Source organism: Mustela putorius, unplaced genomic scaffold (assembly GCF_011764305.1).
Source record: "Mustela putorius furo isolate JIRA1106 unplaced genomic scaffold, ASM1176430v1.1 tig00004035_pilon_pilon_pilon, whole genome shotgun sequence".
Classification (NCBI taxonomy): Eukaryota; Metazoa; Chordata; class Mammalia; order Carnivora; family Mustelidae; genus Mustela; species Mustela putorius.
The window spans coordinates 1,074,983-1,096,752 of NW_025422171.1; the positions used below are offsets into that span (position 1 = coordinate 1,074,983).

General features: G+C 39.9%; 1 protein-coding gene across 6 annotated transcripts in view; it reads left to right on the forward strand.

Annotated features, from left to right (window-relative positions):
* Window positions 1-21,770, forward strand: part of PARP4 (poly(ADP-ribose) polymerase family member 4) — a 129,905-nt gene that overhangs the window by 48,267 nt on the left and 59,868 nt on the right. For 5 of the 6 annotated variants that reach the window (XM_045072418.1, XM_045072415.1, XM_013048816.2 and 2 more), the window contains 9 exons: window positions 1,140-1,323; window positions 1,515-1,671; window positions 2,935-3,059; window positions 7,551-7,682; window positions 8,484-8,570; window positions 12,289-12,453; window positions 13,387-13,433; window positions 13,577-13,655; window positions 17,192-17,329. In XM_045072418.1, coding sequence (XP_044928353.1) covers window positions 1,140-1,323; window positions 1,515-1,671; window positions 2,935-3,059; window positions 7,551-7,682; window positions 8,484-8,570; window positions 12,289-12,453; window positions 13,387-13,433; window positions 13,577-13,655; window positions 17,192-17,329 — 1,114 coding nt within the window. The remainder of the gene's footprint in view (window positions 1-1,139; window positions 1,324-1,514; window positions 1,672-2,934; window positions 3,060-7,550; window positions 7,683-8,483; window positions 8,571-12,288; window positions 12,454-13,386; window positions 13,434-13,576; window positions 13,656-17,191; window positions 17,330-21,770) is intronic. The other variant, XM_045072416.1, reaches the window with a different exon arrangement.

A 21,770-nucleotide genomic window follows, 5' to 3' on the forward strand; every position in this document is an offset into this window, starting at 1 on the left:
TAAATGCCCTTCCCTGTGTACAAAATATTTCAAAGTAAACTTTTTTAGATGTCAAGATTTTTAAAAAATAAATTGGCATTCCATTGAATTTACCAAGTTGAAGTCCTTCGTGACTCTGGACAGAGTGGTTTCAGTGGAGAAGCCAAACTGTAGCAGGTTGAGTGGTGATGGGCAAGTCATTGTGAAAGGCAGGAAATGGAGAGGGAGGAAACTGGGACAGCTTTGGTGGCCACAGGGAAGGAAGTTTATAGGAAGAATGGGGGAAATCGGTTATTTTTTTTAAAGGGGGCAAGTCTTGGGGCACTTAGCTGGCTCAGTTAGTGGAGCATGTGGCCCTTGATCTCAGAGTTGTAAGTTCAAGCCCCGTGTTGGGCGTAGGGATTACTTAAAAATGAAGTATTTTTTAAAAATTAAAGATAAAAGGGGGCAAGTCTTAGAGGATAGAACAAACACTTTTACATTTGGGTCTTGGTATTTGGAAAAATAGAGATCTATCCCCAAAATGTTTTTCCCATAGATGTCCTAGCCTATGCTCCTTAATTGCAAAAGTTGCTTTTTTAAAGCTGCTGAGTCCTGAAGAAAGTCAAAACAAAATCTCTCACTTGGATGTTATTTGAAATTTTTGTTTCTTCTTTTGGATTCAGAAGCCTGTGAGAATACAGTGCCCATCTTTCCCTTTGAGCAGTTCTTATTTACCTGGTATATCATGTTTTCCTTGAGCTTTAGTACAGAGAAGCAATCTACTTCTTAATTAAAAAGGTGGGGGATTTTCCTTCTCTTTCATCACTTTGGTGTTTACCATACCAAAATGTTTGTATTTTAGTAATTAATAAAGATTTGGGGAAACAGTAGAATTCATCCCTCTCTGGAAGAAAGTACTTTGAGCACAGCCTAGCACAACAGAAACTTGTTGGGAACTGCTCTCTAATGTGTTTTTCACATTAAAGTTTTAAACAAATAGGTAAACAATAAAGTTGTAAATTGAATCTTCAGAGATATTTCAATAGCAGTAAAATTTGGAACATTCTGCCAGTACATTCATTTAGACAGTATTTCACATATAGAGATGGATAAAAGGTAATAAAATATTGTTGCCATGACCATAAATTACAAACACATTACTTCCTTTCCCAATACAGCACAAGTACTAAGTATTCCCACTCAGGAGAGACAGATGGCACAAGGCTCTTGGTTGTCTGTGATGTAGCCCTTGGGAAGTGCATGGACTTGAACAAAAAAGACTTCTCCTTGTCGGAAGCACCACCAGGCTATGACAGTGTCCATGGGGTGCGAGCAACAGCCACTGTCACCACAGACTTTGAGGTATTTATTTTAGGAAACAGGCAGAGAGGCTCCTGTTTTTATTGAATATGCTTAAGTTGAAGTAATTGTTGCATATCTGTGACTCTCTGAATTCAGTATTTTCTAAATTAGCAAACCTGCAATTCTGCTTTTATGAGAACATTTGCCAATAAAGGTTTTTCCCCCCACCTATTCAATTCTGTTGGCTCTAGGATGATGAATTTGTTGTATATAAAACCAATCAGATCAAAATGAAATATATTATTAAATTTTGTATATTTGGAGATGAAATAAAGGACTTTCATCCTTGTAACACTACTGAATTAGAGGAATACAGACCTGAGCTTTCAAATTTTTCAAATGTTGAAGGTAAGACACTTTTCTTGAATGTTATTTTATGTGATATTTATAGAACTCAAACGTTTTATTTTTAGAGGAATTTATGTTCATATTCAGGAACTGTATCTATGATTTCATATATAAATATTCCATTCCCTTCTTTATTTTGTAAAAATAAAAACCAGGATACTTGAGAGAGGTTCAGTGATCTCAAAAATCACATAGTACTTGGTTAGCATGCCTAAGTTGAGCTCGTGCACCTCTGGACAGCCGATGCTAAAACCTACTGAAGCAATTTAAGATGTCAAAGCACAAAAAGTGTAATGGGGATTGGTGAAGTGGACAGAGGACCCAGCTTTAGAATCAGGAAGCTCAGCTTCAAGAAGTATCAACTCGCCGCTTACTAGGCTGTGCAATATGAAACAAACTGCATAAGCTTTTTGGGCCTCAGTTACTCTATGTTGCAAATGAGATCAGTATCTGCACTAAGCAAAGGTACTCCCAAAACTGTAATATGCAGCTTATATGTTAGTAGTAGAAATATATGAGAGGATGATAGCTTCTCAGAAAATTGTAAGCCCAAACTATTTTAATATTTATTAATAGCCTTATAAAAACACATAAACATTTTTAACTGTAATCAAATTATTTTTTGTCAGAAATGTATGACTTTCATGTATAAGAAAATGACTCCTTTTTTTCCTCTGGGAGCATTAAATGAAATGTCTGGCTAGAGAGTATATATTTACATACCTAATTATATGTGTATTTTTGTACCACCTGGTATAGAAGGGGAACATTTTTTTCATATGTTGTATTAGAAGTTTGATTTAGTGTTCGTTGGACTGAAATTCTAAGGGATCTCATATTGGTCTGACATGCTTTTGTGGCACAATAAATAATAGTGACTGACCAATCAAAATCACAGGCTAGGGAATGGAGATATCTAGATTCTTGAATAAACTACATTTATAAATTCTTAAAAACTTTTGTGAACTTGTGCATATGCTTAAATGTCTGTCTTTCAAGTAATTGTGTGACTCTAAAGTTTCAAGATGAGTCCTCAGAGTCACTAGATTAAAAAGGCAGAGTGTCTATTATGAAGGCTAACCCCATTTTTCTCACGTGGGTTCACTTACTTTACAGCATTGGCTATTGAAAATCATAAAATGCTTCTTGTCCATTTTTCCTAAAATATAATGTATGAAGGAAAGGAGAAGGAATAACAATTAAGATAACAAAACATTGCAGGGATGGTTTTAAAAGCTAACATTATAATTTTTTAATGTCTAGATTATCAGTTAGTAGACACCAAACCTTCCAGCAACTTCAATTCTGGTCTGCAGGATGTCTCTGGCAATTCAGTTCCCCTTGAGGATGTGCACATCAAGGGGAAAATAATAGACTTCGTAGCCCAGGTATGTTCTTTGTGGTTTTATGATACTTTGAACAGATACATGACAATCTGATTATAGTTGCATGAATTAAACAAAATATGCATTTCTCTCTTTTTTTTAAGATTTTATTTATTTATTTCACAGAGAGAGAGAGATCACAAGCAGGCAGGCAGAGAGAGAGGGGGAAGCAGGCTCCCCGCTGAGCAGAGAGCCGGATGCGGGGCTCCATCCCAGGACCCTGAAATCATGACCTGAGCCGAAGGCAGAGGCTTAACCCAGACCATTGGAATTGGCAATGAGGAGATCACTGGTGACTTGACGGTTACCGCTTTGATGGAATGGTGGGGTTAAAAGTTTAATTAGAGTGAGTTCAAGAGAAAATGGGAAGAAAGAGGAGAGAAAATGAGACAGTAGCTAAAGAGAAGTGGGATCAGATTGTTTTCTTTTTTCTTTTAAGGCAAAAGAAATCATAGCATGTGTGTGAGCCAGTGCAAGGGGAAAAACTGATGATTCAGTAGAGGGAGTGTGAGATGTGGGTGTGTTCATACCATGAAGCAGTAACTAATTTTGACACTGTCCACCTGGAGATAGTGTCTGATCCTAGAGGTCATGGGTTTTGTCTGCTCTCCTTTCCTGCTACCACTTCAGAAGCCAGTGGCTGGGGCTCTGGCCGACTGGCTGTAGATCGGAGGTTCCAAAGACCCCTTCCTTGTGTTAGACTGATGTGCTGGAGTGGCTCAAAGAACTCAGGGAAACATTTTATTTACGACATTAATAGTTATTACAGAAGAATACACCTGAGGATAAGCCACCTGAAGAAACGTGTAGGGCAAAGTGTGTGGATAGGGGCACAGAGCTTCCCTGTCTGGTTCAGGCATGCCACTCACCCTGAATCTCCATGTGTTCACCAGCCTGGAGCTCTCTGAAGCCTGTCTTTTTGGGCTAATACAGGCATGGTTGATTATTAAATCATTGGCCATCAGTGATTGAACTCAATCTCCAGCCTCTCTCCCCTCTTCTGAGGTCTGAGGGTGGGGCTGACAGTTCCAACCTTTAATCCCCTTCGCAACCAGTCCCCATCCCTAGGTACTTATCAAAAGTCACCTCTTTGACATAAACTTAGGTATGGTTGAAAGGGGTCTGTTATGAACACCAAGAAATCTACATCGTTCTTATCACTTAGGAAATTCTGAGAGTTTGGGGAGCTCTGTACCAGAAACAGGTGCAAAGACCAAAATAAATATTTATTATAAATCACAGTATTACAGAGGGGACTTGCTGGAGATGCACTGTTCTGTGAGGGGGAGATGAGGAGAGCCAATATTGGCTCAAGCGCAGTGCTTGGCCTCAGCCAGAAGCATGCAGCTGGTACAGCTGTGGTCATAGAACAGAAAGTAGAGTTCATGGGCACACATGCAGGCAGGCTGCCAGTGTACTGTGAAGGCTCTCTGTTTTCTAAGATTTGACCTCATCATTTGTTCCTAAACACTGAAGACTACACTGACCAACTATAAAGACCTCTTAGAAAAGTAAGAACATCTGAGTCCAGTATTGTGATATTCCTCCCTCTTCAGAGGGAAATCAGATTAATTGTAGTGGTCATCTTAAACTGGGGAAATGGGGTATCCTGGGTGGGACAGGGCATGCTACCCATGATATCTGAGCAGTTTGCATATGGCCCACTCTGTTTGCATTTCCGGGCCCACTCTGATCCATACCCACATCCCTGAATAGCTCAGGGAGACGACATAGGCTTTGGGAAGACCGTGATGTGGACTCATAGTAAATGTTCAACCCATGCTAATCTCTTTGGAGCCACCTAGGAACCGTGACCATAGTGGTTACCACTTCCTATGAATCAGGCCCTGGATTGAGTTTTTCACATGCTATATTTAATTCTCCTAAAACCCTATGAGGTGAATGCTGTGATTATGCCCGTTATTTAGATGAGGAAGCTGATGTATGGAGACATTGAACAACACTATAAAGCACAGATTTGAACCCTGATCATTTTGATTCTCAAGTATAGCCTCTTTAACTACTATGCAGTAGTGCAACCTGGGATGCATTGTGTATAAGGCAGAGAATTTATAGTTTGGAGGCTTAGCTTTGAATCCTTGCTCATTTTTTTCTAGCTCTGTGACCTTGGAAAAATAATTTCTTAACTTCTTCGTGCCTCAGTTTCCTTAAATGTAAAATGGAAACAATATTATCTGCTGGTTAGCTTGTGGCTATTAAATAAATGAATGTAAAGGTTATAGGATGTTTTTTCACAGATATAGATAAAAAACTAATGGGTGTGTTACAAAGAGAGGCATACATCCTCTGTACATTACTTTGGATTAGACAACTTGTACCATTTGATATTTTAAACCTGATGAAGCTTTTTATATTGGTAACTTCCTGAAAAAAAAATAATAACTCGTGATTTAGCAGTGAATTTTCACTAATTTGTGATTAGACAGCTGGCTTGGAGATTGTCATTCGGAATCCAAACAGAGGCTCATCAGCAAGGACTTGTATGTTCATAGCTCACATACTAGACTCTTCTTGGAATGAGTTTAGTGTTTTTAGTTTAATAACTAAACTAAAATAGTGGTTTCATCTGAGGGTGGGAAATAAAGACATCCAAAATTAGTACAGTATATTAGCTTCTCTTCTAAGTTCTAGTAAAAATACTTCTATAATCATTACCTAAAATGTCTTGCTTTCTGAGTGCCCAGTCATACCATGTGATATACAGAGAGAGTGAAGCTGACATAGACCTGACCCCTGGGAACTCCTGTGCAAAGACACACCTGCTAACTAGATGCAGGCAGGACATCCACAGAGCAAAATGAAAACATGAACCCAAACCAAAGGACAGTTAGACAGTGACCCTATCTGGCAGTTACAGGTCAAGCATGCGTGCCCTTGAGAAGTTTGGTAAAATTGAATATCCAAGAGAGAAATGAAGAGTTCTATGCACAGGGAACATGCGTGATATCTTCCCGGTCAGCAATCTGCATGGCTCTCTGCCTGTTGCTCTCTCACCTTTTATGATGGCTCAGATCACCTAGACACCCAAGAAACTCTAAGATCCTACAGAATCAATTCAGGGCCATGGCCAGCCTCCAGTTTCAGGGTGAGCCGGTGAGTGGGTGGCTGCACCAGCCAATGAGGCCTTTGCAGAACTATGAGAGATTCGATCCCCTGAAAGGTGCTGACCTGCTGATTTGAAGACAGTCAAGTTATGCCCCTTAAAATTTTTTCCTCTGGTGCAGCATATACACTAAGGGCAATGCAGCTTACTGTAAATCCAGTTGTAGATAGCATTATGGAATAAGTTTGTTTCCTTTATGCTTTTGTTTTTCATTTCAGTCTCTTCCCAGAAATTATTGACAACAAATGGCTAATTTTTTTCCTTATTATTGCCACATGTTTAAAATATTATTGTTTATTATATGTCTTACGTTTTGGGGTATTTTTTTGTAATTTTCAATTGTTTAAAGACTGGTCTTTTCTTATGCAAGGGAGTGAAGTGATAAACACAGTCCATTAGTAAAATGAATCTGATAAGAACAGAGACAGCAGGTAGGAGTGGAAAAGAGTTTATTCAAGAGCTGACTAGACAAAAAGAGGTGAGGATAGATGGAAAGAGCTGTGGAGGGCTACATACAGAGAGGTAAAGGAGGGAAATGCCAAGACCTGAAAACAGAACCGGCATAAGAACTATTCTGGGCGGCTCCTGGAGGGCTTAGTGGGTTAAGCTGCTGCCTTCGGCTCAGGTCATGATCCTAGGGTCCTGGGATGGAGTCCTGCATCGGGCTCTCTGCTTGGTGGGGAGCCTGCTTCCCCTTCTCTCTGCCTGCTTGTGATCTCTGTCAAATAAATAAATAAATAAAATCTTAAAAAAAAAAAAAAAAGAACTATTCTGGGGGTGCCTCGGTGGCTCAGTGGGTTAAAGCCTCTGCCTTCGGCTCAGGTCATGATCCTAGGGTCCTGGGATTGAGCCCCACATTGTGCTCTCTGCTCTGCAGGGAGCCTGCTTCCTCCTCTCTCTCTCTCTCTGCCTGCCTCTCTGCCTACTTGTGGTCTCTGTCTGTCAAATAAATAAATAAAATGTAAAAAAAAAAAAAATAAAAAGAACTATTCTGGAATAGTGTTTGGGTCACATGACACTAAGGAGGGACTAAGACCACACATAAAGAGGCTGTCTTGTTGTCATCTTGACGAAGCTGCATTGCTTCTGTTAAGCGAATGTTTGTAATATTATAATACTAGTGACTTTTTTTCCAGCCAAGGGTGTATGAATTACCTGAAACTGTAGCTGGTACATTTTATAATGTGACATGGACTCTACATTTCAGTCAAAGATGCTCTAAATCCTAAGGGTTGGGAATTTGAGAGACATGATAAAAATTCAAGGAATTTAAAGAAAAGATGCATAATAGTTTTCATTAATAGTTGTTCCTACAAATGTTGTTCCATATGGTTTCATCAAGGATATGGTGTTTTTTTTTTCTTCTTCAGGTCATTGTTTTTCAGACATATACCAATCGAAGTTCTGTGCCTATTGAGGCAAGATATATTTTTCCTTTGGATGAGAAGGCAGCTGTGTGTGGCTTTGAAGCATTCATCAATGGGAAGCACATAGTAGGAGAGGTAAGGGGAGAAAATGCACTGTGACTGCTCTTTGGTTTAAGGTCAGTTTCCCATTTACCCAAATCTTCCTCACCTGAGTTCCCATAGCTATAAGGTTGAATAGCTATAAGCCTTATCATAAAACAGAAATATTCTTCGAAGAACCAAGCATTTACACAGTTGGGTTCCATTTAAACATCCCTCGCTGATAAACTAGTTTCTGTCCCTACCTGTCCAGTGTTCATCAGTCAATGCCTTGTAAATTCTTTGCCTAGCACTTTGAAACAGAGCAATTTCAATATCAAAAATTTAAGAGAGGCACCATGGAAAATTGGTGAAGACTTTCTATAATTTTGCAAAAAACTGATCATTTGCATCCTGTTTTAACAGTCAAATTGATGTGATGACTATTGTTGTTAACTTTTTAAGAAAAGTTGTACCAAAAGAAATAACAAGTGATACATTCTTTGTTTATTCTAAGGAATAAACAGTTGCAATAATAACACATTTTGTTAAATGTAAGGTAAACTTAACTTACTATTTTTGTTCAACATAAAGTCCCAATAAAACTTTTTTTTTTCACTATTGACTCTGAAATATGGTCCCAACAAATTAAAGAGATTTCTCTTTAGTTGGCCTTTTCTGTTTCAAATTCTTACTAGACGAGTACATTTTAATGTACTTTATATAAGTTTCCATTCACCTTAGGCTCTTAGTTTTCTGGGTTTTACCTAGGTTTTAATAAACATTGCTGCAGTTTTTCTTGTTAAAGTCTGAAATCATTATTCATACCACGACTGGTATAAAAATAATCTTTTCCAGGTTAAAGAGAAGGGAGCCGCCCACCATGAATACCGAGAAGCCATCACTCAGGGCCATGGCGCATACTTGATGGATCAGGATGCATCGGTATGGCTTGATTTATCTCTTAGTCTAGCACACTTATCAGAAGGGAGAAAGAGTTGGAATACAACTTGAAACATGAAGTCCATAGTAGAAACTGGGATAATTTCTGCTATTTTAGGCCTAGAGTTTCACTTGCTGTTAGCAAGCAGAGGTCTACCTGGTCAGAACCATTCGACTTAGCTAAAGGTAGGAGGAAATGGTGTTGGTATTGCCAAACAAATAAGAAGACCTACTTTCGATCTTGGGAACTGAGTTTCCCAGAAGTGACAACAAAAAGAAAACACTTGGGGGTACATAATCTTCATCTTCTGATAAGAGAGTGTAATATACAGTTGACCCTTGAGCAACACAGTTTTGAACTGCATAGATCCACTTATGGGGATTTTTTTGTTAAATATACAATACAGCACTGTAAATGTATTTTGTCTTTCTTATGATTTTCTTTTCTCCTGTTTACTTCATTGTAAGATTTTAGTATATAACATCTAACATACAAAGTATGTGGTAATTGACTGTTTATGTTATCAGTAAGGTATCCAGTCAATAGTAGGCTATTAATAGTTAAATATTTAGGGAGTCAAAAGTTATAAGTGGATTTTTGGCTGTACAGGCATCAGCAACCTCATTCAAGGGTCTACTACATATATGTTTGTCCTAGGACTAAGCTTATCTAGCAATTTATCCAGTTTTCACCAAGTAATATCCTGGGAAGAGTTTTCTACAGGGTCCTGAGGTAGGTCCAGATTCTTTTCTTTCTGATTAATTGCTTTCATAGGGATAAAATATGGAATATTTGAAAGAAGAGGCAGCTATCATGTCCACTAGATTTCTTTTCTTAAATATAAGATGCTTTAAATATGCCTTTGGCAGATACTAGATTGTGTGCTGTTTGTAATCGTTGTCTCCAGCATAGACATTTAGTTGTTTTTGAGGACAGGTCTACGTGCCTCAGATACTACCTCTGAGGATGCCACATTGCCATAGCATTGTGAAAATTTAATGTTGGGGGGGGTATTAAAGATTAGTACAGAGTTAAAGGACAAATGATTGCTTTTTTTTTTTAAATGAGGGTGTTTTTTTAAGATTTTATTTATTTATTTGACAGAGAGAGATCACAAGTAGGCAGAGAGGCAGGCAGAGAGAGAGGAAGGGAAGCAGGCCCCGTGCTGAGCAGAGAACCCAATGTGGGGCTCGATCCCAGGACCCTGAGATCATGACCTGAGCCGAAGGCAGCAGCTTAACCTACTGAGCCACCCAGGTGCCCCAAATGATTGCTTTTTACATATAAGATAACATTTTGCAAAATGGAAGTAAGCAAGGAAGAGGTCCTTGTTAAACAGTTAATAATGCTACTCCTGGCCAAAGTGTATATTTAAAAGCCTAGGGTTTATTTCATAGGCTGACACTTAACAGTGTGAGGTTATTGTCATAGAAGAATTGGTTGACAAATTTCCTCCTTGATGATATTTCCCTAAGAAAAAGATCCACAGGAAAACAGTCTTCACAAAGGGTATTACCTGTGGATAAAGTCTGGTCAGAACCATTGCTAAATAGCACCTTTAGGTACCCCAGAATGTATTTTGCCATCCAGCTACTATAATGTCCTCACTCTAAAATATATTAATAATGTAATTATATAATGTATTATAGATATTATATATTGTTACATGTATGTTATATATTTAATATATAAGTATATATTCTCTACTTGCTAGACTTGTAATAGTTGGGAACATTTTATATATATATGCACACACACATACTCATATATATACATATAAAATAATACTCTATACTTGGGAACATTATATGTTTGTGCATATAAAACATAATGTATATTACTGTTATAATTTATAATATATATAATATATATATGTTATATATATTATATATATGATGTTCCCAACTATCAGAAGACTAGCAAAGTGGCTTTAGCCATCCAAGGGACTGAGGTGGAAATGATTTGTGTTTGAAAATTATGTAGGGACACCTAACACTTCAAACCTCATTATATGAGAAAGGAGGACAAAGTGTCTTGCACCAAATGGTGCTTCCCACGCTCTTCACCTTCCCATGCTCTTTACCTTCACCTTTTCTTTTTGTTGTCACTTCCCCCCATATGCACCAAGATGCTAGCCCCCTGGGAGCCCATAGGGAAACCCCACAGCTCCTGTGCCTCACCTCTCCTCGGAGGGGTTTGTTAACCCTTTGGAATTGAGTTCGCTTGGCTGCCTTGCAACTCAGCTTTCTGGCAGGTCAAGCAAGTTACAGTTTTGTGAATTATCCAGCTTGTAACAGAAGTGACATCCTACATCTATGTCCTACACAGAAATGGAACTGCAAATCCACACTATTATGTGGCAGTGTCTCAAATAAGACCCAGGTTATTATACACTTCTTTTAAGGACAAGCACTGTGAACTGTTCAATAATTACCTCTTCATTGTTTATCCCTTCACTGGAATCCATTTCTTTATTGGATCTTCTTGCAAATGGATATCCTTGATGTCAAAAGTAATCATTTACTCCTGAAATCTAAATTAATCATTAGTATTATATGTTCCCAAACATATAATAGTTTTCCAAACTGGAAACCAAATAGAAACCAAAAGGTTTCATGGCATTGCAACCAACTGGATGGGAAGATATGTGTGGGGTGTTAAGAGTTTCTCTGTGTAGGTATCAGAAAAAATATATCTAGCCCCTCTTTTTTTCTGCCCTAGCCAGTCATGAGCTTATCCCTATATGTAGTGATTATAATGCCCCTTTAAAAGAAAGTGAAAGGGGCGCCTGGATGGCTCATTGGGTTAAAGTCTCTGCCTTCGGCTCGGGTCATGATCCCACCGTCCTGAGATCGCCACGGTCCTGAGATCCAGCCCCATGTTGGGCTCTCTGCTCAGCAGGGAGGCTGCTTCCCTTCCTCTCTCTCTCTGCCTGCCTCTCTGCCTATATGTGATCTCTGGCTGTCAAATAAATATACAAAATTTTTAAAAAGAAACAAAAGAAAAGAAAGTGAAATACTTTTTCTAAAAGATAAAATAATGGGGGCACCTGGGTGGCTCAGTGGGTTGAAGCCTCTGCCTTTGGCTCAGGTCATGATCCCACCGTCCTGGGATCGAGCCCCGCATCAGGCTCTCTGAGCAGTAGGGAGCCTGCTTCCCTTCCTCTCTCTCTGCCTGCCTCTCTGCCTACTTGTGATCTCTGTCTGTCAAATAAATAAATAAAATCTTTTTTAAAAAAAGATAAAATGATGCACGAACTGCAGGGCAAAGGAACAAAGTGAGGACCAAGTTAATGAAACTGTTCTAGCTCTACAGCCACTGGTAGAATTGCTGCTAGATGCTGTGGAGGTCAGAGAGGCTACAGCTTCTTCAAGAAGGGGCTATGTGGAGGCTGTCTGTGCAGCAGAGCCCTGCATGTAGGGCCTCTGGTGTAGAGGACAGAGGTGACACTCCCCAGTCAGGGCAAGGTCCTGCTCCCAAAGGGCCTCCTCTCCTTCTACCCCCCACCATAGATGCCATGCCATCCCCACCCCTGCGGACCTGCTCCAGGATTCTCCTTAAGCACTGCCCATGCCCATTCATCTTGTAGGGTCTATGCTCATTTTCCGAGGAAGAGTCTGGTAGATTATAATTTAAGTGGCTCATGTAACAGGAGGGATTAACTAGCCTAGAATGGATGTACTTTTGAGGAGAAAAATGAGACATGTGTTTCTATTTCAGGATGTTTTTACTGTTAGTGTTGGAAATCTACCCCCTAAGGCTAAGGTCCTCATCAAAGTTACCTACATCACGGAGCTCAGCATCCAAGGCAACAGGGCTGTCTTCTTCATGCCTGCTGCTGTGGCACCCTGGCAACAGGACAAAGTTCTCAATGAAAACATTCAGGTTCGTATGCTTAGAAATTTTTAAAGAAGTTTTTTTGGTGATTTATTGATAGGGAATTTAAAAACATCTAAAATAAGCTAATCTTTCCAGAGGTACCTGGGTGGCTCAGTTTAATCATCTTACTCTTGATTTGGGCCCAGGTCCATGATCTCATAGTTGTGAGATCAAGCCCTGAGTTGGGCTCTATGCTGGGTATGGAACCTGCTTAAGATTCTCTCTTTCCCTCATTCCCTTCTCCCATGCTTCTCTCTCTCTCTCCCCTCTCTAAAATAATAATAATAATAATACATGAAAAAATTTAATCTTTCTGGCATGAAGTCAATTTAATGCCATTTATGCATTTAGATACATGTGATGTTTGTAAAATGAAAAGAATAAAGACACAGTTATGCTCAATAGGTGTATATTTTTATTCTGTTCAGTCACTTTAAAAAATTTTGTGTCTGTACTACATGTTCATTATGAGGAATTTAGATAAGCATAAAGAATGCAAATAAACCAAAGAGGAAAATTTCAACAATCCTTAATTCCATTGCCAGAGACTGTAGAACAAGCTACTGGGTAACAGTTTGTTTCTACTTTGTGTGTATTTATATAAATTGTGTGTGTGTGTGTGTGTGTGTGTGTGTATGCATATAGAGGTATGATGTATATGTGTGTGTATGTGTGTGGGTGTACAACATATAGACATATGTATAGTTGAAAATCTCTGTTAAATTGGTGATAAATTATCCCTGATATCAGTTGCATTTTAGAAGTTACTGTGATTCCATGAGCAAATATTCTGTGTCTCAGTACTGGGAAGTGAGACCGGTTGTCTTATTGCTGCTATAGATAGTAGTTTTAGTTTTGGGAACATTACATTCAGCTTAGAGTTCTCATTGTGAAACTTAGTAGATACTTAGTTATACATGTATATTTTTCTTTTAACAGGATACAGTAGAGAAAATTTATATAGAGAAAATAGGAACAAAACAAAGGTTAGTACCGAAAATATAAAACCTCTTAAGACATTCAATTGATATTAGCTTTATGGTTTCAAATATTACTTAAAATTATATAAAATGACAGCAAGTATTTGTTTAATATTTAAGTTCATAGACTTTTTCTTCTTTTTTGGTAGCTTCTCTTTGAGTATGTCCATTGAGATGCCATATGGGATTGAATCCATTTCTAGTGATACACATAAACTGAGACAAAAGGTTAGTAAATCTTTGTTTTATTTTTTAGGAGCTTTTATTTTAGCATTATTTTTATTTTATAAAGACAATATATTCAAGTGGTTTAAAATTTTTTAAAAATAATGCTAATAACTGGGGTGCCTGGCTCGTTCAGTCGGTGGAGCACACAACTTTTGACCTTGGGTTCAAGCCCCACGTTGGGTGTAGAGATTACTTTAAAAATAAAATCTTAGAAAGAAGAAGAAAATAATTCTAACAACGGCTTCTCTCAAGAAGCAGCAGCCTGATTCTGCCCTGCATCTTCCAGTCCAGCCTCCAGAGACAGTGAACCACTTTAAATATTTTACCTCCTTTCTGGAGCCCTCTGAAGTTGTAAATGCTCTTTTTTTTTTTTTTTAACTGCTTGTTCTTGATTCATCTGATTCAAAATTATTTTTTTATTTCCTGTTGTGGTACATGAAAATTTCCTTCTCTTATCTCTCCACTAACCTCACTCACACATAGATTGAAACTCTTCAGAATACTATTGGTCACTCTTGAATGCTCTTAATAATTCAGATAATGTTTTCCCCCTGAGACCTTCCTCCCTTCTGTCTGTCCACTCCCAATGCAGCTTGGTTACCACAGGACATCTGTTGTCCCAGGGCCTTTCTTTATGATTCTTCTTTGTAGGGCTTTTCCTTTTTATCCTCTTTCTTGTTTTTTCCCCCTCCATTTGGCAGAGCACAGCCTCTGTTAATTTCCTCAGCATGTGGGCAACAATGTCTGCAGCTAGCCTTAATCCATGTGTGAATACTGATCATTTGCTGAGATGTATAATCCTGGGTTGAAAATCATCTTCCGCAGAAAATTGAAAACATTATCTTATAGCTTCCAGTGTGACTTTTGAGAAGTTAAGTGCTATTCTTATCTCCCATTCTTTGTATGTAGTCTGTTTTGTTTTAAGTTTTACAAGAGTTTCAGATCTTCTCTTTATCCCTGGTATTCTGAAATTTCATAGGAATGTGATAGTCATTCATTGTATGTAATGCATAGCCTTTAGTGCTAGGAAATTTTGTTACTTTTTTTTACAATAAATTGTTCCTCTTTTTTTTTTTTTTTTTAAAGATTTTATTTATTTATTTGAGAGAGAGACAGTGAGAGAGAACATGAGAGGGGAGAAAGTCAGAGGAAGAAGCAGACTCTCCAAGGAGCAGGGAGCCCGATGTGGGACTCGATCCTAGGACCCTGGGATCCTGACCTGATCTGAAGGCGGTCGCTCAACCAACTGAGCCACCCAGGCACCCCAAATTGTTCCTCTTTCCTTCACCTATTGCATTGCCTTTAAGTCAGCTGTCCCCTGGATTGAGCCTCTTGTTTTCTTTCTTTTTCTCTCCTTTGACCTTTGTATTATTTCCTTGTTCTACTTTCTGACTGATATTCTCAATTTTAAACTCCATTCTACTGAAATTTGTGTTTAAACATTCTCATTTTTAATTTGTAAGAACTCTATTCTGTTTTATAAGTACCCCCCCTTTATTAAAAGAATTTATTTATTTATTTGACAGACAAAGATCACAAGTAAGTAGAGAAGCAGGCAGAGAGAGGAAGAAGCAGGCTCCCTGTTGAGCAGAGAGCCCTATGCAGGGCTAGGATCATGACCTGAGTGGAAGGCAGGGGCTTTAACCCACTGAGCCACCCAGGTGCCCCAGTACTCCTTTTTTATAGCATCTTTTGTGTTTCATGGGTACTTTATCTTCTCTTTCTTGTTTCTCTGAAAACATAATATATATATTTTTCTCTTCCCTGGGTTGTATTTTTTTAAGTTCCTTTTTTCTTTTTCTGGCTTTTTCTTTTTTCGGTTTCCATATTTTGGGTTAGAGGCTTTTTCTCAAATGCCTGGGTGACCTCTCTGTGTTCAACTGTAACTGAGACACAAGAAAGCTAGTTAGGTGCTCTGAGGTGGGTGGAGCTAGTGGACCAAAGACTCTGCAGAGTCTGGCAACTGACTGGCTATTGGGTGGTGAGTCTTGTGGTGGTGGTTTAGCCCTTCTGTGGTTATTCAGAACACCTCTAGCTTATTCATAAAGTATGACTAGGGAGAGTGACTGAAGGGCCCACACATTAGGATGCCAACTTTTACTTCATTCCCCAGTTTGCTGCCCTATATTCCTACGCTTTTTTATGCCTAAAATTCCTCAATGTGGATGCTGTTTGCTTGAATTTTTCTAAGAAATTAATCTTCAGTTTTCTTTAATGAGAGAACAGAGTACTAGCTATTGGTGCTAGCTGCTTGGTTACTTTGGACAGGGAGGGGGCCTGTATTAAGAACTTAGTGCATAGTCTACTTGCTAGTTACCAGTGTTTTCTGCAGTACCACCAGGATATGAGCCTTACCAGGTTGCTGTAGTCCCCCACCAGACCCAGGTAGTAGCTACCTCCACTCTAGCTGCGTCACTTACCATACCTCTATCAACTTTCCATTTTTTAAAAAAAAATTTTGACATCTCTCAACTGCTATTGTCTTTGTTCCTATCCTCAATATCTTTATGGGTTTAAACCCTTTAATTGGTTCCTTTTTATGGTAGAGAATTTTAGGATTTTGCTAAGAAGGGAGGTAAACATATATATTTAGTCTCTCCTTAACAAGAAACCCTCTGCATCAGATAGCTTCTGCTGTGTAACAGTCTCAAAACCTTGTGATTTAAAATAATGACATTTGTTATTTCTCACAGTTTTGTGACTTGGCTGGGCAGTTCTAATGGGCTGCACTGGCTTGCCTGGGACAGGATAATCTAGAATGGGCTTATTCTAATACCTTGCGGGCGGCCTGGTGTCAGTTGGGGTTATGAACATGTCTCTCTTTATCCAGCAGGTTAGCTCAGATTCATTCATATAGTTAGTGGAAAAGTTCTCAGTAGCAGCAGAGGAAGGCAAGCCCCATTGCACCAATGTTTTCCAAGCCTCTTGCATCACATGAAAGCAAGTCACATTGTCCAACTTTGGATTCAAGGCAGAGAAATAGGTGTTACCTTCTGATAGGAAGAGATGCAAAGTCACATTACAAAGGAACAAGCACACAGGAATGGAAAGACTTTATGGCCATTTACAATCTATCCCATTGACTTTATTATTTTAAAACTCATCATCCACATTTTCAAAAGTTATTTTATATTTATGAAAATATAATTTAAAAATAAGGTATAATTATAAGATTTCTGTTTAATTTTCTATTTTTACTATTCTGAGTTCTAGTGTACTACTATATGCTATAATGCTATATCGATATAGTTCTACCTAAATAAATAGATCTGTAATCTTTGGATCCAGGATTTGGACTGTCTCAGACTTCTCAATTTGACTGTGTACATCAACCTTAGAATTTCAGGAGGGTAACTGTTATGATAATGGTCAGGACTTCTAAAAATTTCATAATTTTGGAATTTATTATTACCTTGTTGATTCTTGATGGAGTTAGATAAATTATGCAAGGGTTTGCCACTTGACAGGTAACTGCAAATTGATCATATGTTATTATTCAAATATTTACTTTGTTGTCATTATGGTTTGTTTTGTAGTGCACAGACTGCAAAGCGGTAATTAGCACCGTGGAAGGTAGCTCCTTAGACACTGATGGATTCTCTCTTCACGTTGGGTTGTCTGACGCATATCTCCCAAGAATGTGGGTTGAAAAACATCCAGAAAAAGAAAGTGAGGTATAGTCCTTCTTACTTAAAAATGGGAAACACTATTGAAAAAATATTTCAGAATAGATTACTTAAATTTGGAAATTACTGATAGTCCTGAAAAACTAGCATTACAAAATGTGCTCTCACCACCCCAAGATTTTACAACTGAAAATACTTATGATAGGTCCCCCAATAATGGGTCCATGATCAAAGGAGTGAGACTGATACAAAGCGAAGGTCAAGCAAAGCTTTATTTCGCGCCAAGCATCAAGAATCAAACCGACTGGTTGGGGCTGTCTCTTACAAAGAGGTGACCCCTCCCAGCCTCACAGACTAACTTTTTTTTTTTTAATAATTTTTTTTTTAAGATTTTATTTATTTATTTGAGAGAGAGACAGTGAGAGAGAGCATGAGCGAGGAGAAGGTCAGAGAGCGGAGAAGGTCAGAGAGCGAAGCAGACTCCCCATGGAGCTGGGAGCCCGATGCGGGACTTGATCCCAGGACTCCGGGATCATGACCTGAGCCGAAGGCAGTCATCCAACCAACTGAGCCACCCAAGCGTCCCACAGACTAACTTTTATAGAGCAAAGTCCATGTGGTTGAGCCTGGCCACACAGGTGGCCAATGGGATTGCAACACACAGAGAAAACTGCACAGTCATGCTAGGTCACACAAGGGTGGCCAATTGAATTTCAATTTACCCTAGTAGATATTTGAACTAGCCTATTACCTTGGTCAGAATTGGCACCCAAAAGGCGGGACCCACTCTCCTTGGTAGCTAGGGAGACAGTATGTGTTCCCCACTGATTGGATGTCTCCACCTGGCCTGACCCGCCCTTGTATCTGAGCTTTGCTACCTGGGACTGGTTTCCTGGACTTGCTTTTAAGTAAGTTCCTCTGGGAGGGGCAGGGTCAATCTAAGTTTACATAAATGTAAATATAAGCATTAACAACAAAATGGCTCCCTCTGGCTAAGTAGGCCATTGTATTCTACTTTTTTCTTTGGAGATTAGTCAAATCCTTGACTTTTCAGCCAGTTCTATGTTCTCCTGTTTAAGGGGTTATATTGAGCATGTAAGACTAACGTTTTTATCGCTCTGATTTTCTTTTGTACAAATGACATTAGGGCGTTTATAATGCAGGGGCCAAAAAGTAACATTAGTGTGCAGTGGGCTGATGATTAGCCATTCACCACTTTATATAACCTTTTCCATTTTTCCTAATTCCATTCGTCTAATTTCCCACCTATACTTTTTTGTCTCATGAGGTAACTCAGAAGCTCTTACACAAACAGGTAACAATAGGAGCAACAATGAACTCATAGTCTTTTGAGTCTTAACTTTAGTCCACAGTCAGCGAACGGGGTCCATCAGCTGTGGCTTCCATCTCTGGGGGGCATCCTTGTCCTTGGCTCATTTGACATGACCGGAGTGAATCCAGGCCCTGATGCTTTCTACTTTTATTGCCGTGGGGGTGGTCAGGATGACAGTAAATGGTCCCTTCCAGCGAGGCTCCAAGTTTCCCACTTGATGGTGACATATCCAAACCAAGTTCCCGGGTTGGTAAGGATTTGGTTCCACCTCTGTCTCCATCTCAGTGTGGGCAGTTCAGATCCCTGTGTGGGCTCTCTTTAAGACAGACTATAATGCCTACAGTGACTGGAGTACAGACTGATCAGTCATTTCTGCTAGAGCAACCTCTTGTAGCCAAGGGCAGAGTGGGGGGTGGTCTCCCAAACATTATTTAAAATGGGATCACCTTGTTTAAGTAGGATGTACACCGCACCCTGAGGAGGGCAAAAGGAAGGAGATCCACCCATCCACCGTCTCCAGAATTAGCTTTGTCAAGGTCTCTTTAAGAGTCCAGTTCATTCTCTCTACTTGTCCGGTTCTCTGGGGCCGGTAGGCACAATGTAGTTTCCAATTAGTGCCCACAGCCTTGGCCAATGCCTGTGAAACAACTCACAAATGCAGGGCCGTTGTCTCACCCAATCGTGAGAGGCAGCCCAAACCTAGGAATTATTTCTTCTAATAGCTTTTTGGCTAACACTCCTGCCATCTCATGTTTGGCAGAAAAAGCCTCTACTCAGCCTGAGAAGGTATCTACAAAACTAACATATACTTCTGCCCATATTTTCTGGGTTTCATCTCTGTAAAATCTATTTCCCAATAAATTCCAGGTTCCTTACCTCCTTCTCTTTTCCCTCTTCCCATTCTAGTTCTCCCCACATTAACTGCCTGGCATTGAGCACATCTATCAACTACATCCTGAACTATATGCCCTAATTTAGAAACCTGGAACTGCTTGCCTATAAGATCCTTGAGTTTGCGTGTCCCCAAATGAGTACCCTGATGTATCTGGTCTACTAACTTCTTACCTAATCTTTAAGGAAGAATTAACATTCCTCTTTTAGTCTTAGCCTAGTCCCCTTCGTAGTCCAATTTAGCCCATTTTTGTAAATACTTTAAATCTTCCTCTGAATAGTCTGGTTTTTCTGGTAGGGCTGGAGCCAGGAGTATAACCAGCTCTTGCACTGTTTCTTGGGATGCTTGCTTTCCAGCTTGATCTGCTAATTGATTTCCTTTTGAAATCAGATCAGTCCCCTTTTGGTGTCCTGGGCAATGCATATCGGCCACCTCTTTTGGGTCCCAAATAGCCTGGAAGAGAGCCAATATTTCTCCTCTGTTTTTAATTCCTTTTCCATCTACTGTTAATAGGCCCCTTTCTTTATAAATAGCCCCATGTATATGGAGAGTAGCAAAAGCATACCCACTGTCCATATAGATTTTGGCGGTTTTATCTTTGGCCATCTGCAGTGCCTTCGTGAGTGCAATTGGCTCCGCTTTTTGCGCCGAGATTCCGTGTGGCAGGACTGCTGTCCAGAGTTCCTGCTCAGGGGAAACCACTGCAGCCCCCACATACCTCTTTCCATGACCATGTAGCTACTCCTGTCTGTCTTGTCGGATGTGGTGGGGCAGGGATATCAAGTGATCACCTGTTTCCTGGACTCAGACAGTGAATGCACTCCCTGTGGAGATCAAAGCCTAGATAAGTGTTGTGGCTCTGACAGAACTGTGCTTTCTTTGCTGACACCTAATACCCTTTTTCCTGCAGAGTCTGTAAGAGAGATCTTGTCCCCCACAAACATGACTCATAGTCCTCAGAGGTTATTAGTAAGTCATCAACATACTGTAAAAGAGTGACTCCCAGGTTGGAGGTTCTGTACTCACACAAATCCTCATGTAGGGCCTCGTCGAACAGGGTGAATTCTTAAATCCTTCAGGAAGTCTTGTTCAGGTGAGCTGGCCTTGGAATCCTTCCTGAGGATCGGACCACTCAAAAGCAAAGAGGGGCTGAGACTCCCTTGCTAAAGATATGCAGAAAAATGCATCTTTGAGATCAAAGATGGTATAGACCATTCTTTTGGGGCCCAGGAGGGAAAGGAGGGTATAGGGGTTAGTCCCTGTTGGGTGGATATCTTCAATCCATTTATTAACTTCCCGCAAGTCCTGAACGGGTAGTACTCCCCAGTCTTGGACTTTTTGACAGGCAGCAAAGGTGTGTTCCATGGAGACTTGCAAGGAACTAGGATCCCATCTCCTTGGAGGCGGTTAATGTGTTTTCTGATCCCTTCCTTTGCTTCCCAGGGGAGGGAGTACTGCCAGACGCAAACAGCCGTGGCCATTTCTTTTCATTGTACCACCACAGGAGGCTGTCCCTTGGCCAAGCCAGAGGGCTTCCCTTCTGCCCAGACTTCGGGAAACTCAACCTGTAGGGTTTGGAGAAGGCTCCTTTTTCTCATCTCCTCTGGTTCTGAGACTGGCTTGTAAAGAAGGTATTCATCTACTGCTGCCACAAACATATGCACAGTGGGTTATCTCAAGGTTACAGTCATATCTCCTTCAGAGAACTGAATGCCAGCTCGTAGTTTGTGGAGGATATCTCTTCCCATCAGGTTATATGGGGCATTAGGGAGGACCAGGAATCGATGCTTGACTACTCCCAAAGCCAAATTTAAAGTCCTTTCTGTTGTCCATTTATGTCTTTCTGTGCCATTCACCCCTTGTACCCAGACTTCCTCTCCAGATAGTTTTTCCATGGGTTTAAGTAATGATGAAGATTGGGCTCCCGTGTCCACCAAAAAATCAATTAATTTCCCCTCCACTTCAATTTTTACCCGAGGTTCGGGGAGGGGCTCTGAACCATGGCCCCTTCAGTGTCTGGTGGCCAGCATCGCCGTCTTCCTTTTGGGGCACTCCCTGGCCCAATGTCCTTTTTCCATACAGTAAGCACACTGATCTGAATCTAAATCTTCCCGCCTGCCTTCTTTGTGCTTGGGCTTTTCCTTCCATTTACCATCCCCTACCTGCCTTTCCCCTTTCTATTGACCTCTTTCCCCCTGTCTCCTCCCCACCTCATGTAATGCCAAAACCTTAACCAGTTATTTTTGCCTGTTTTTCATCCTCTT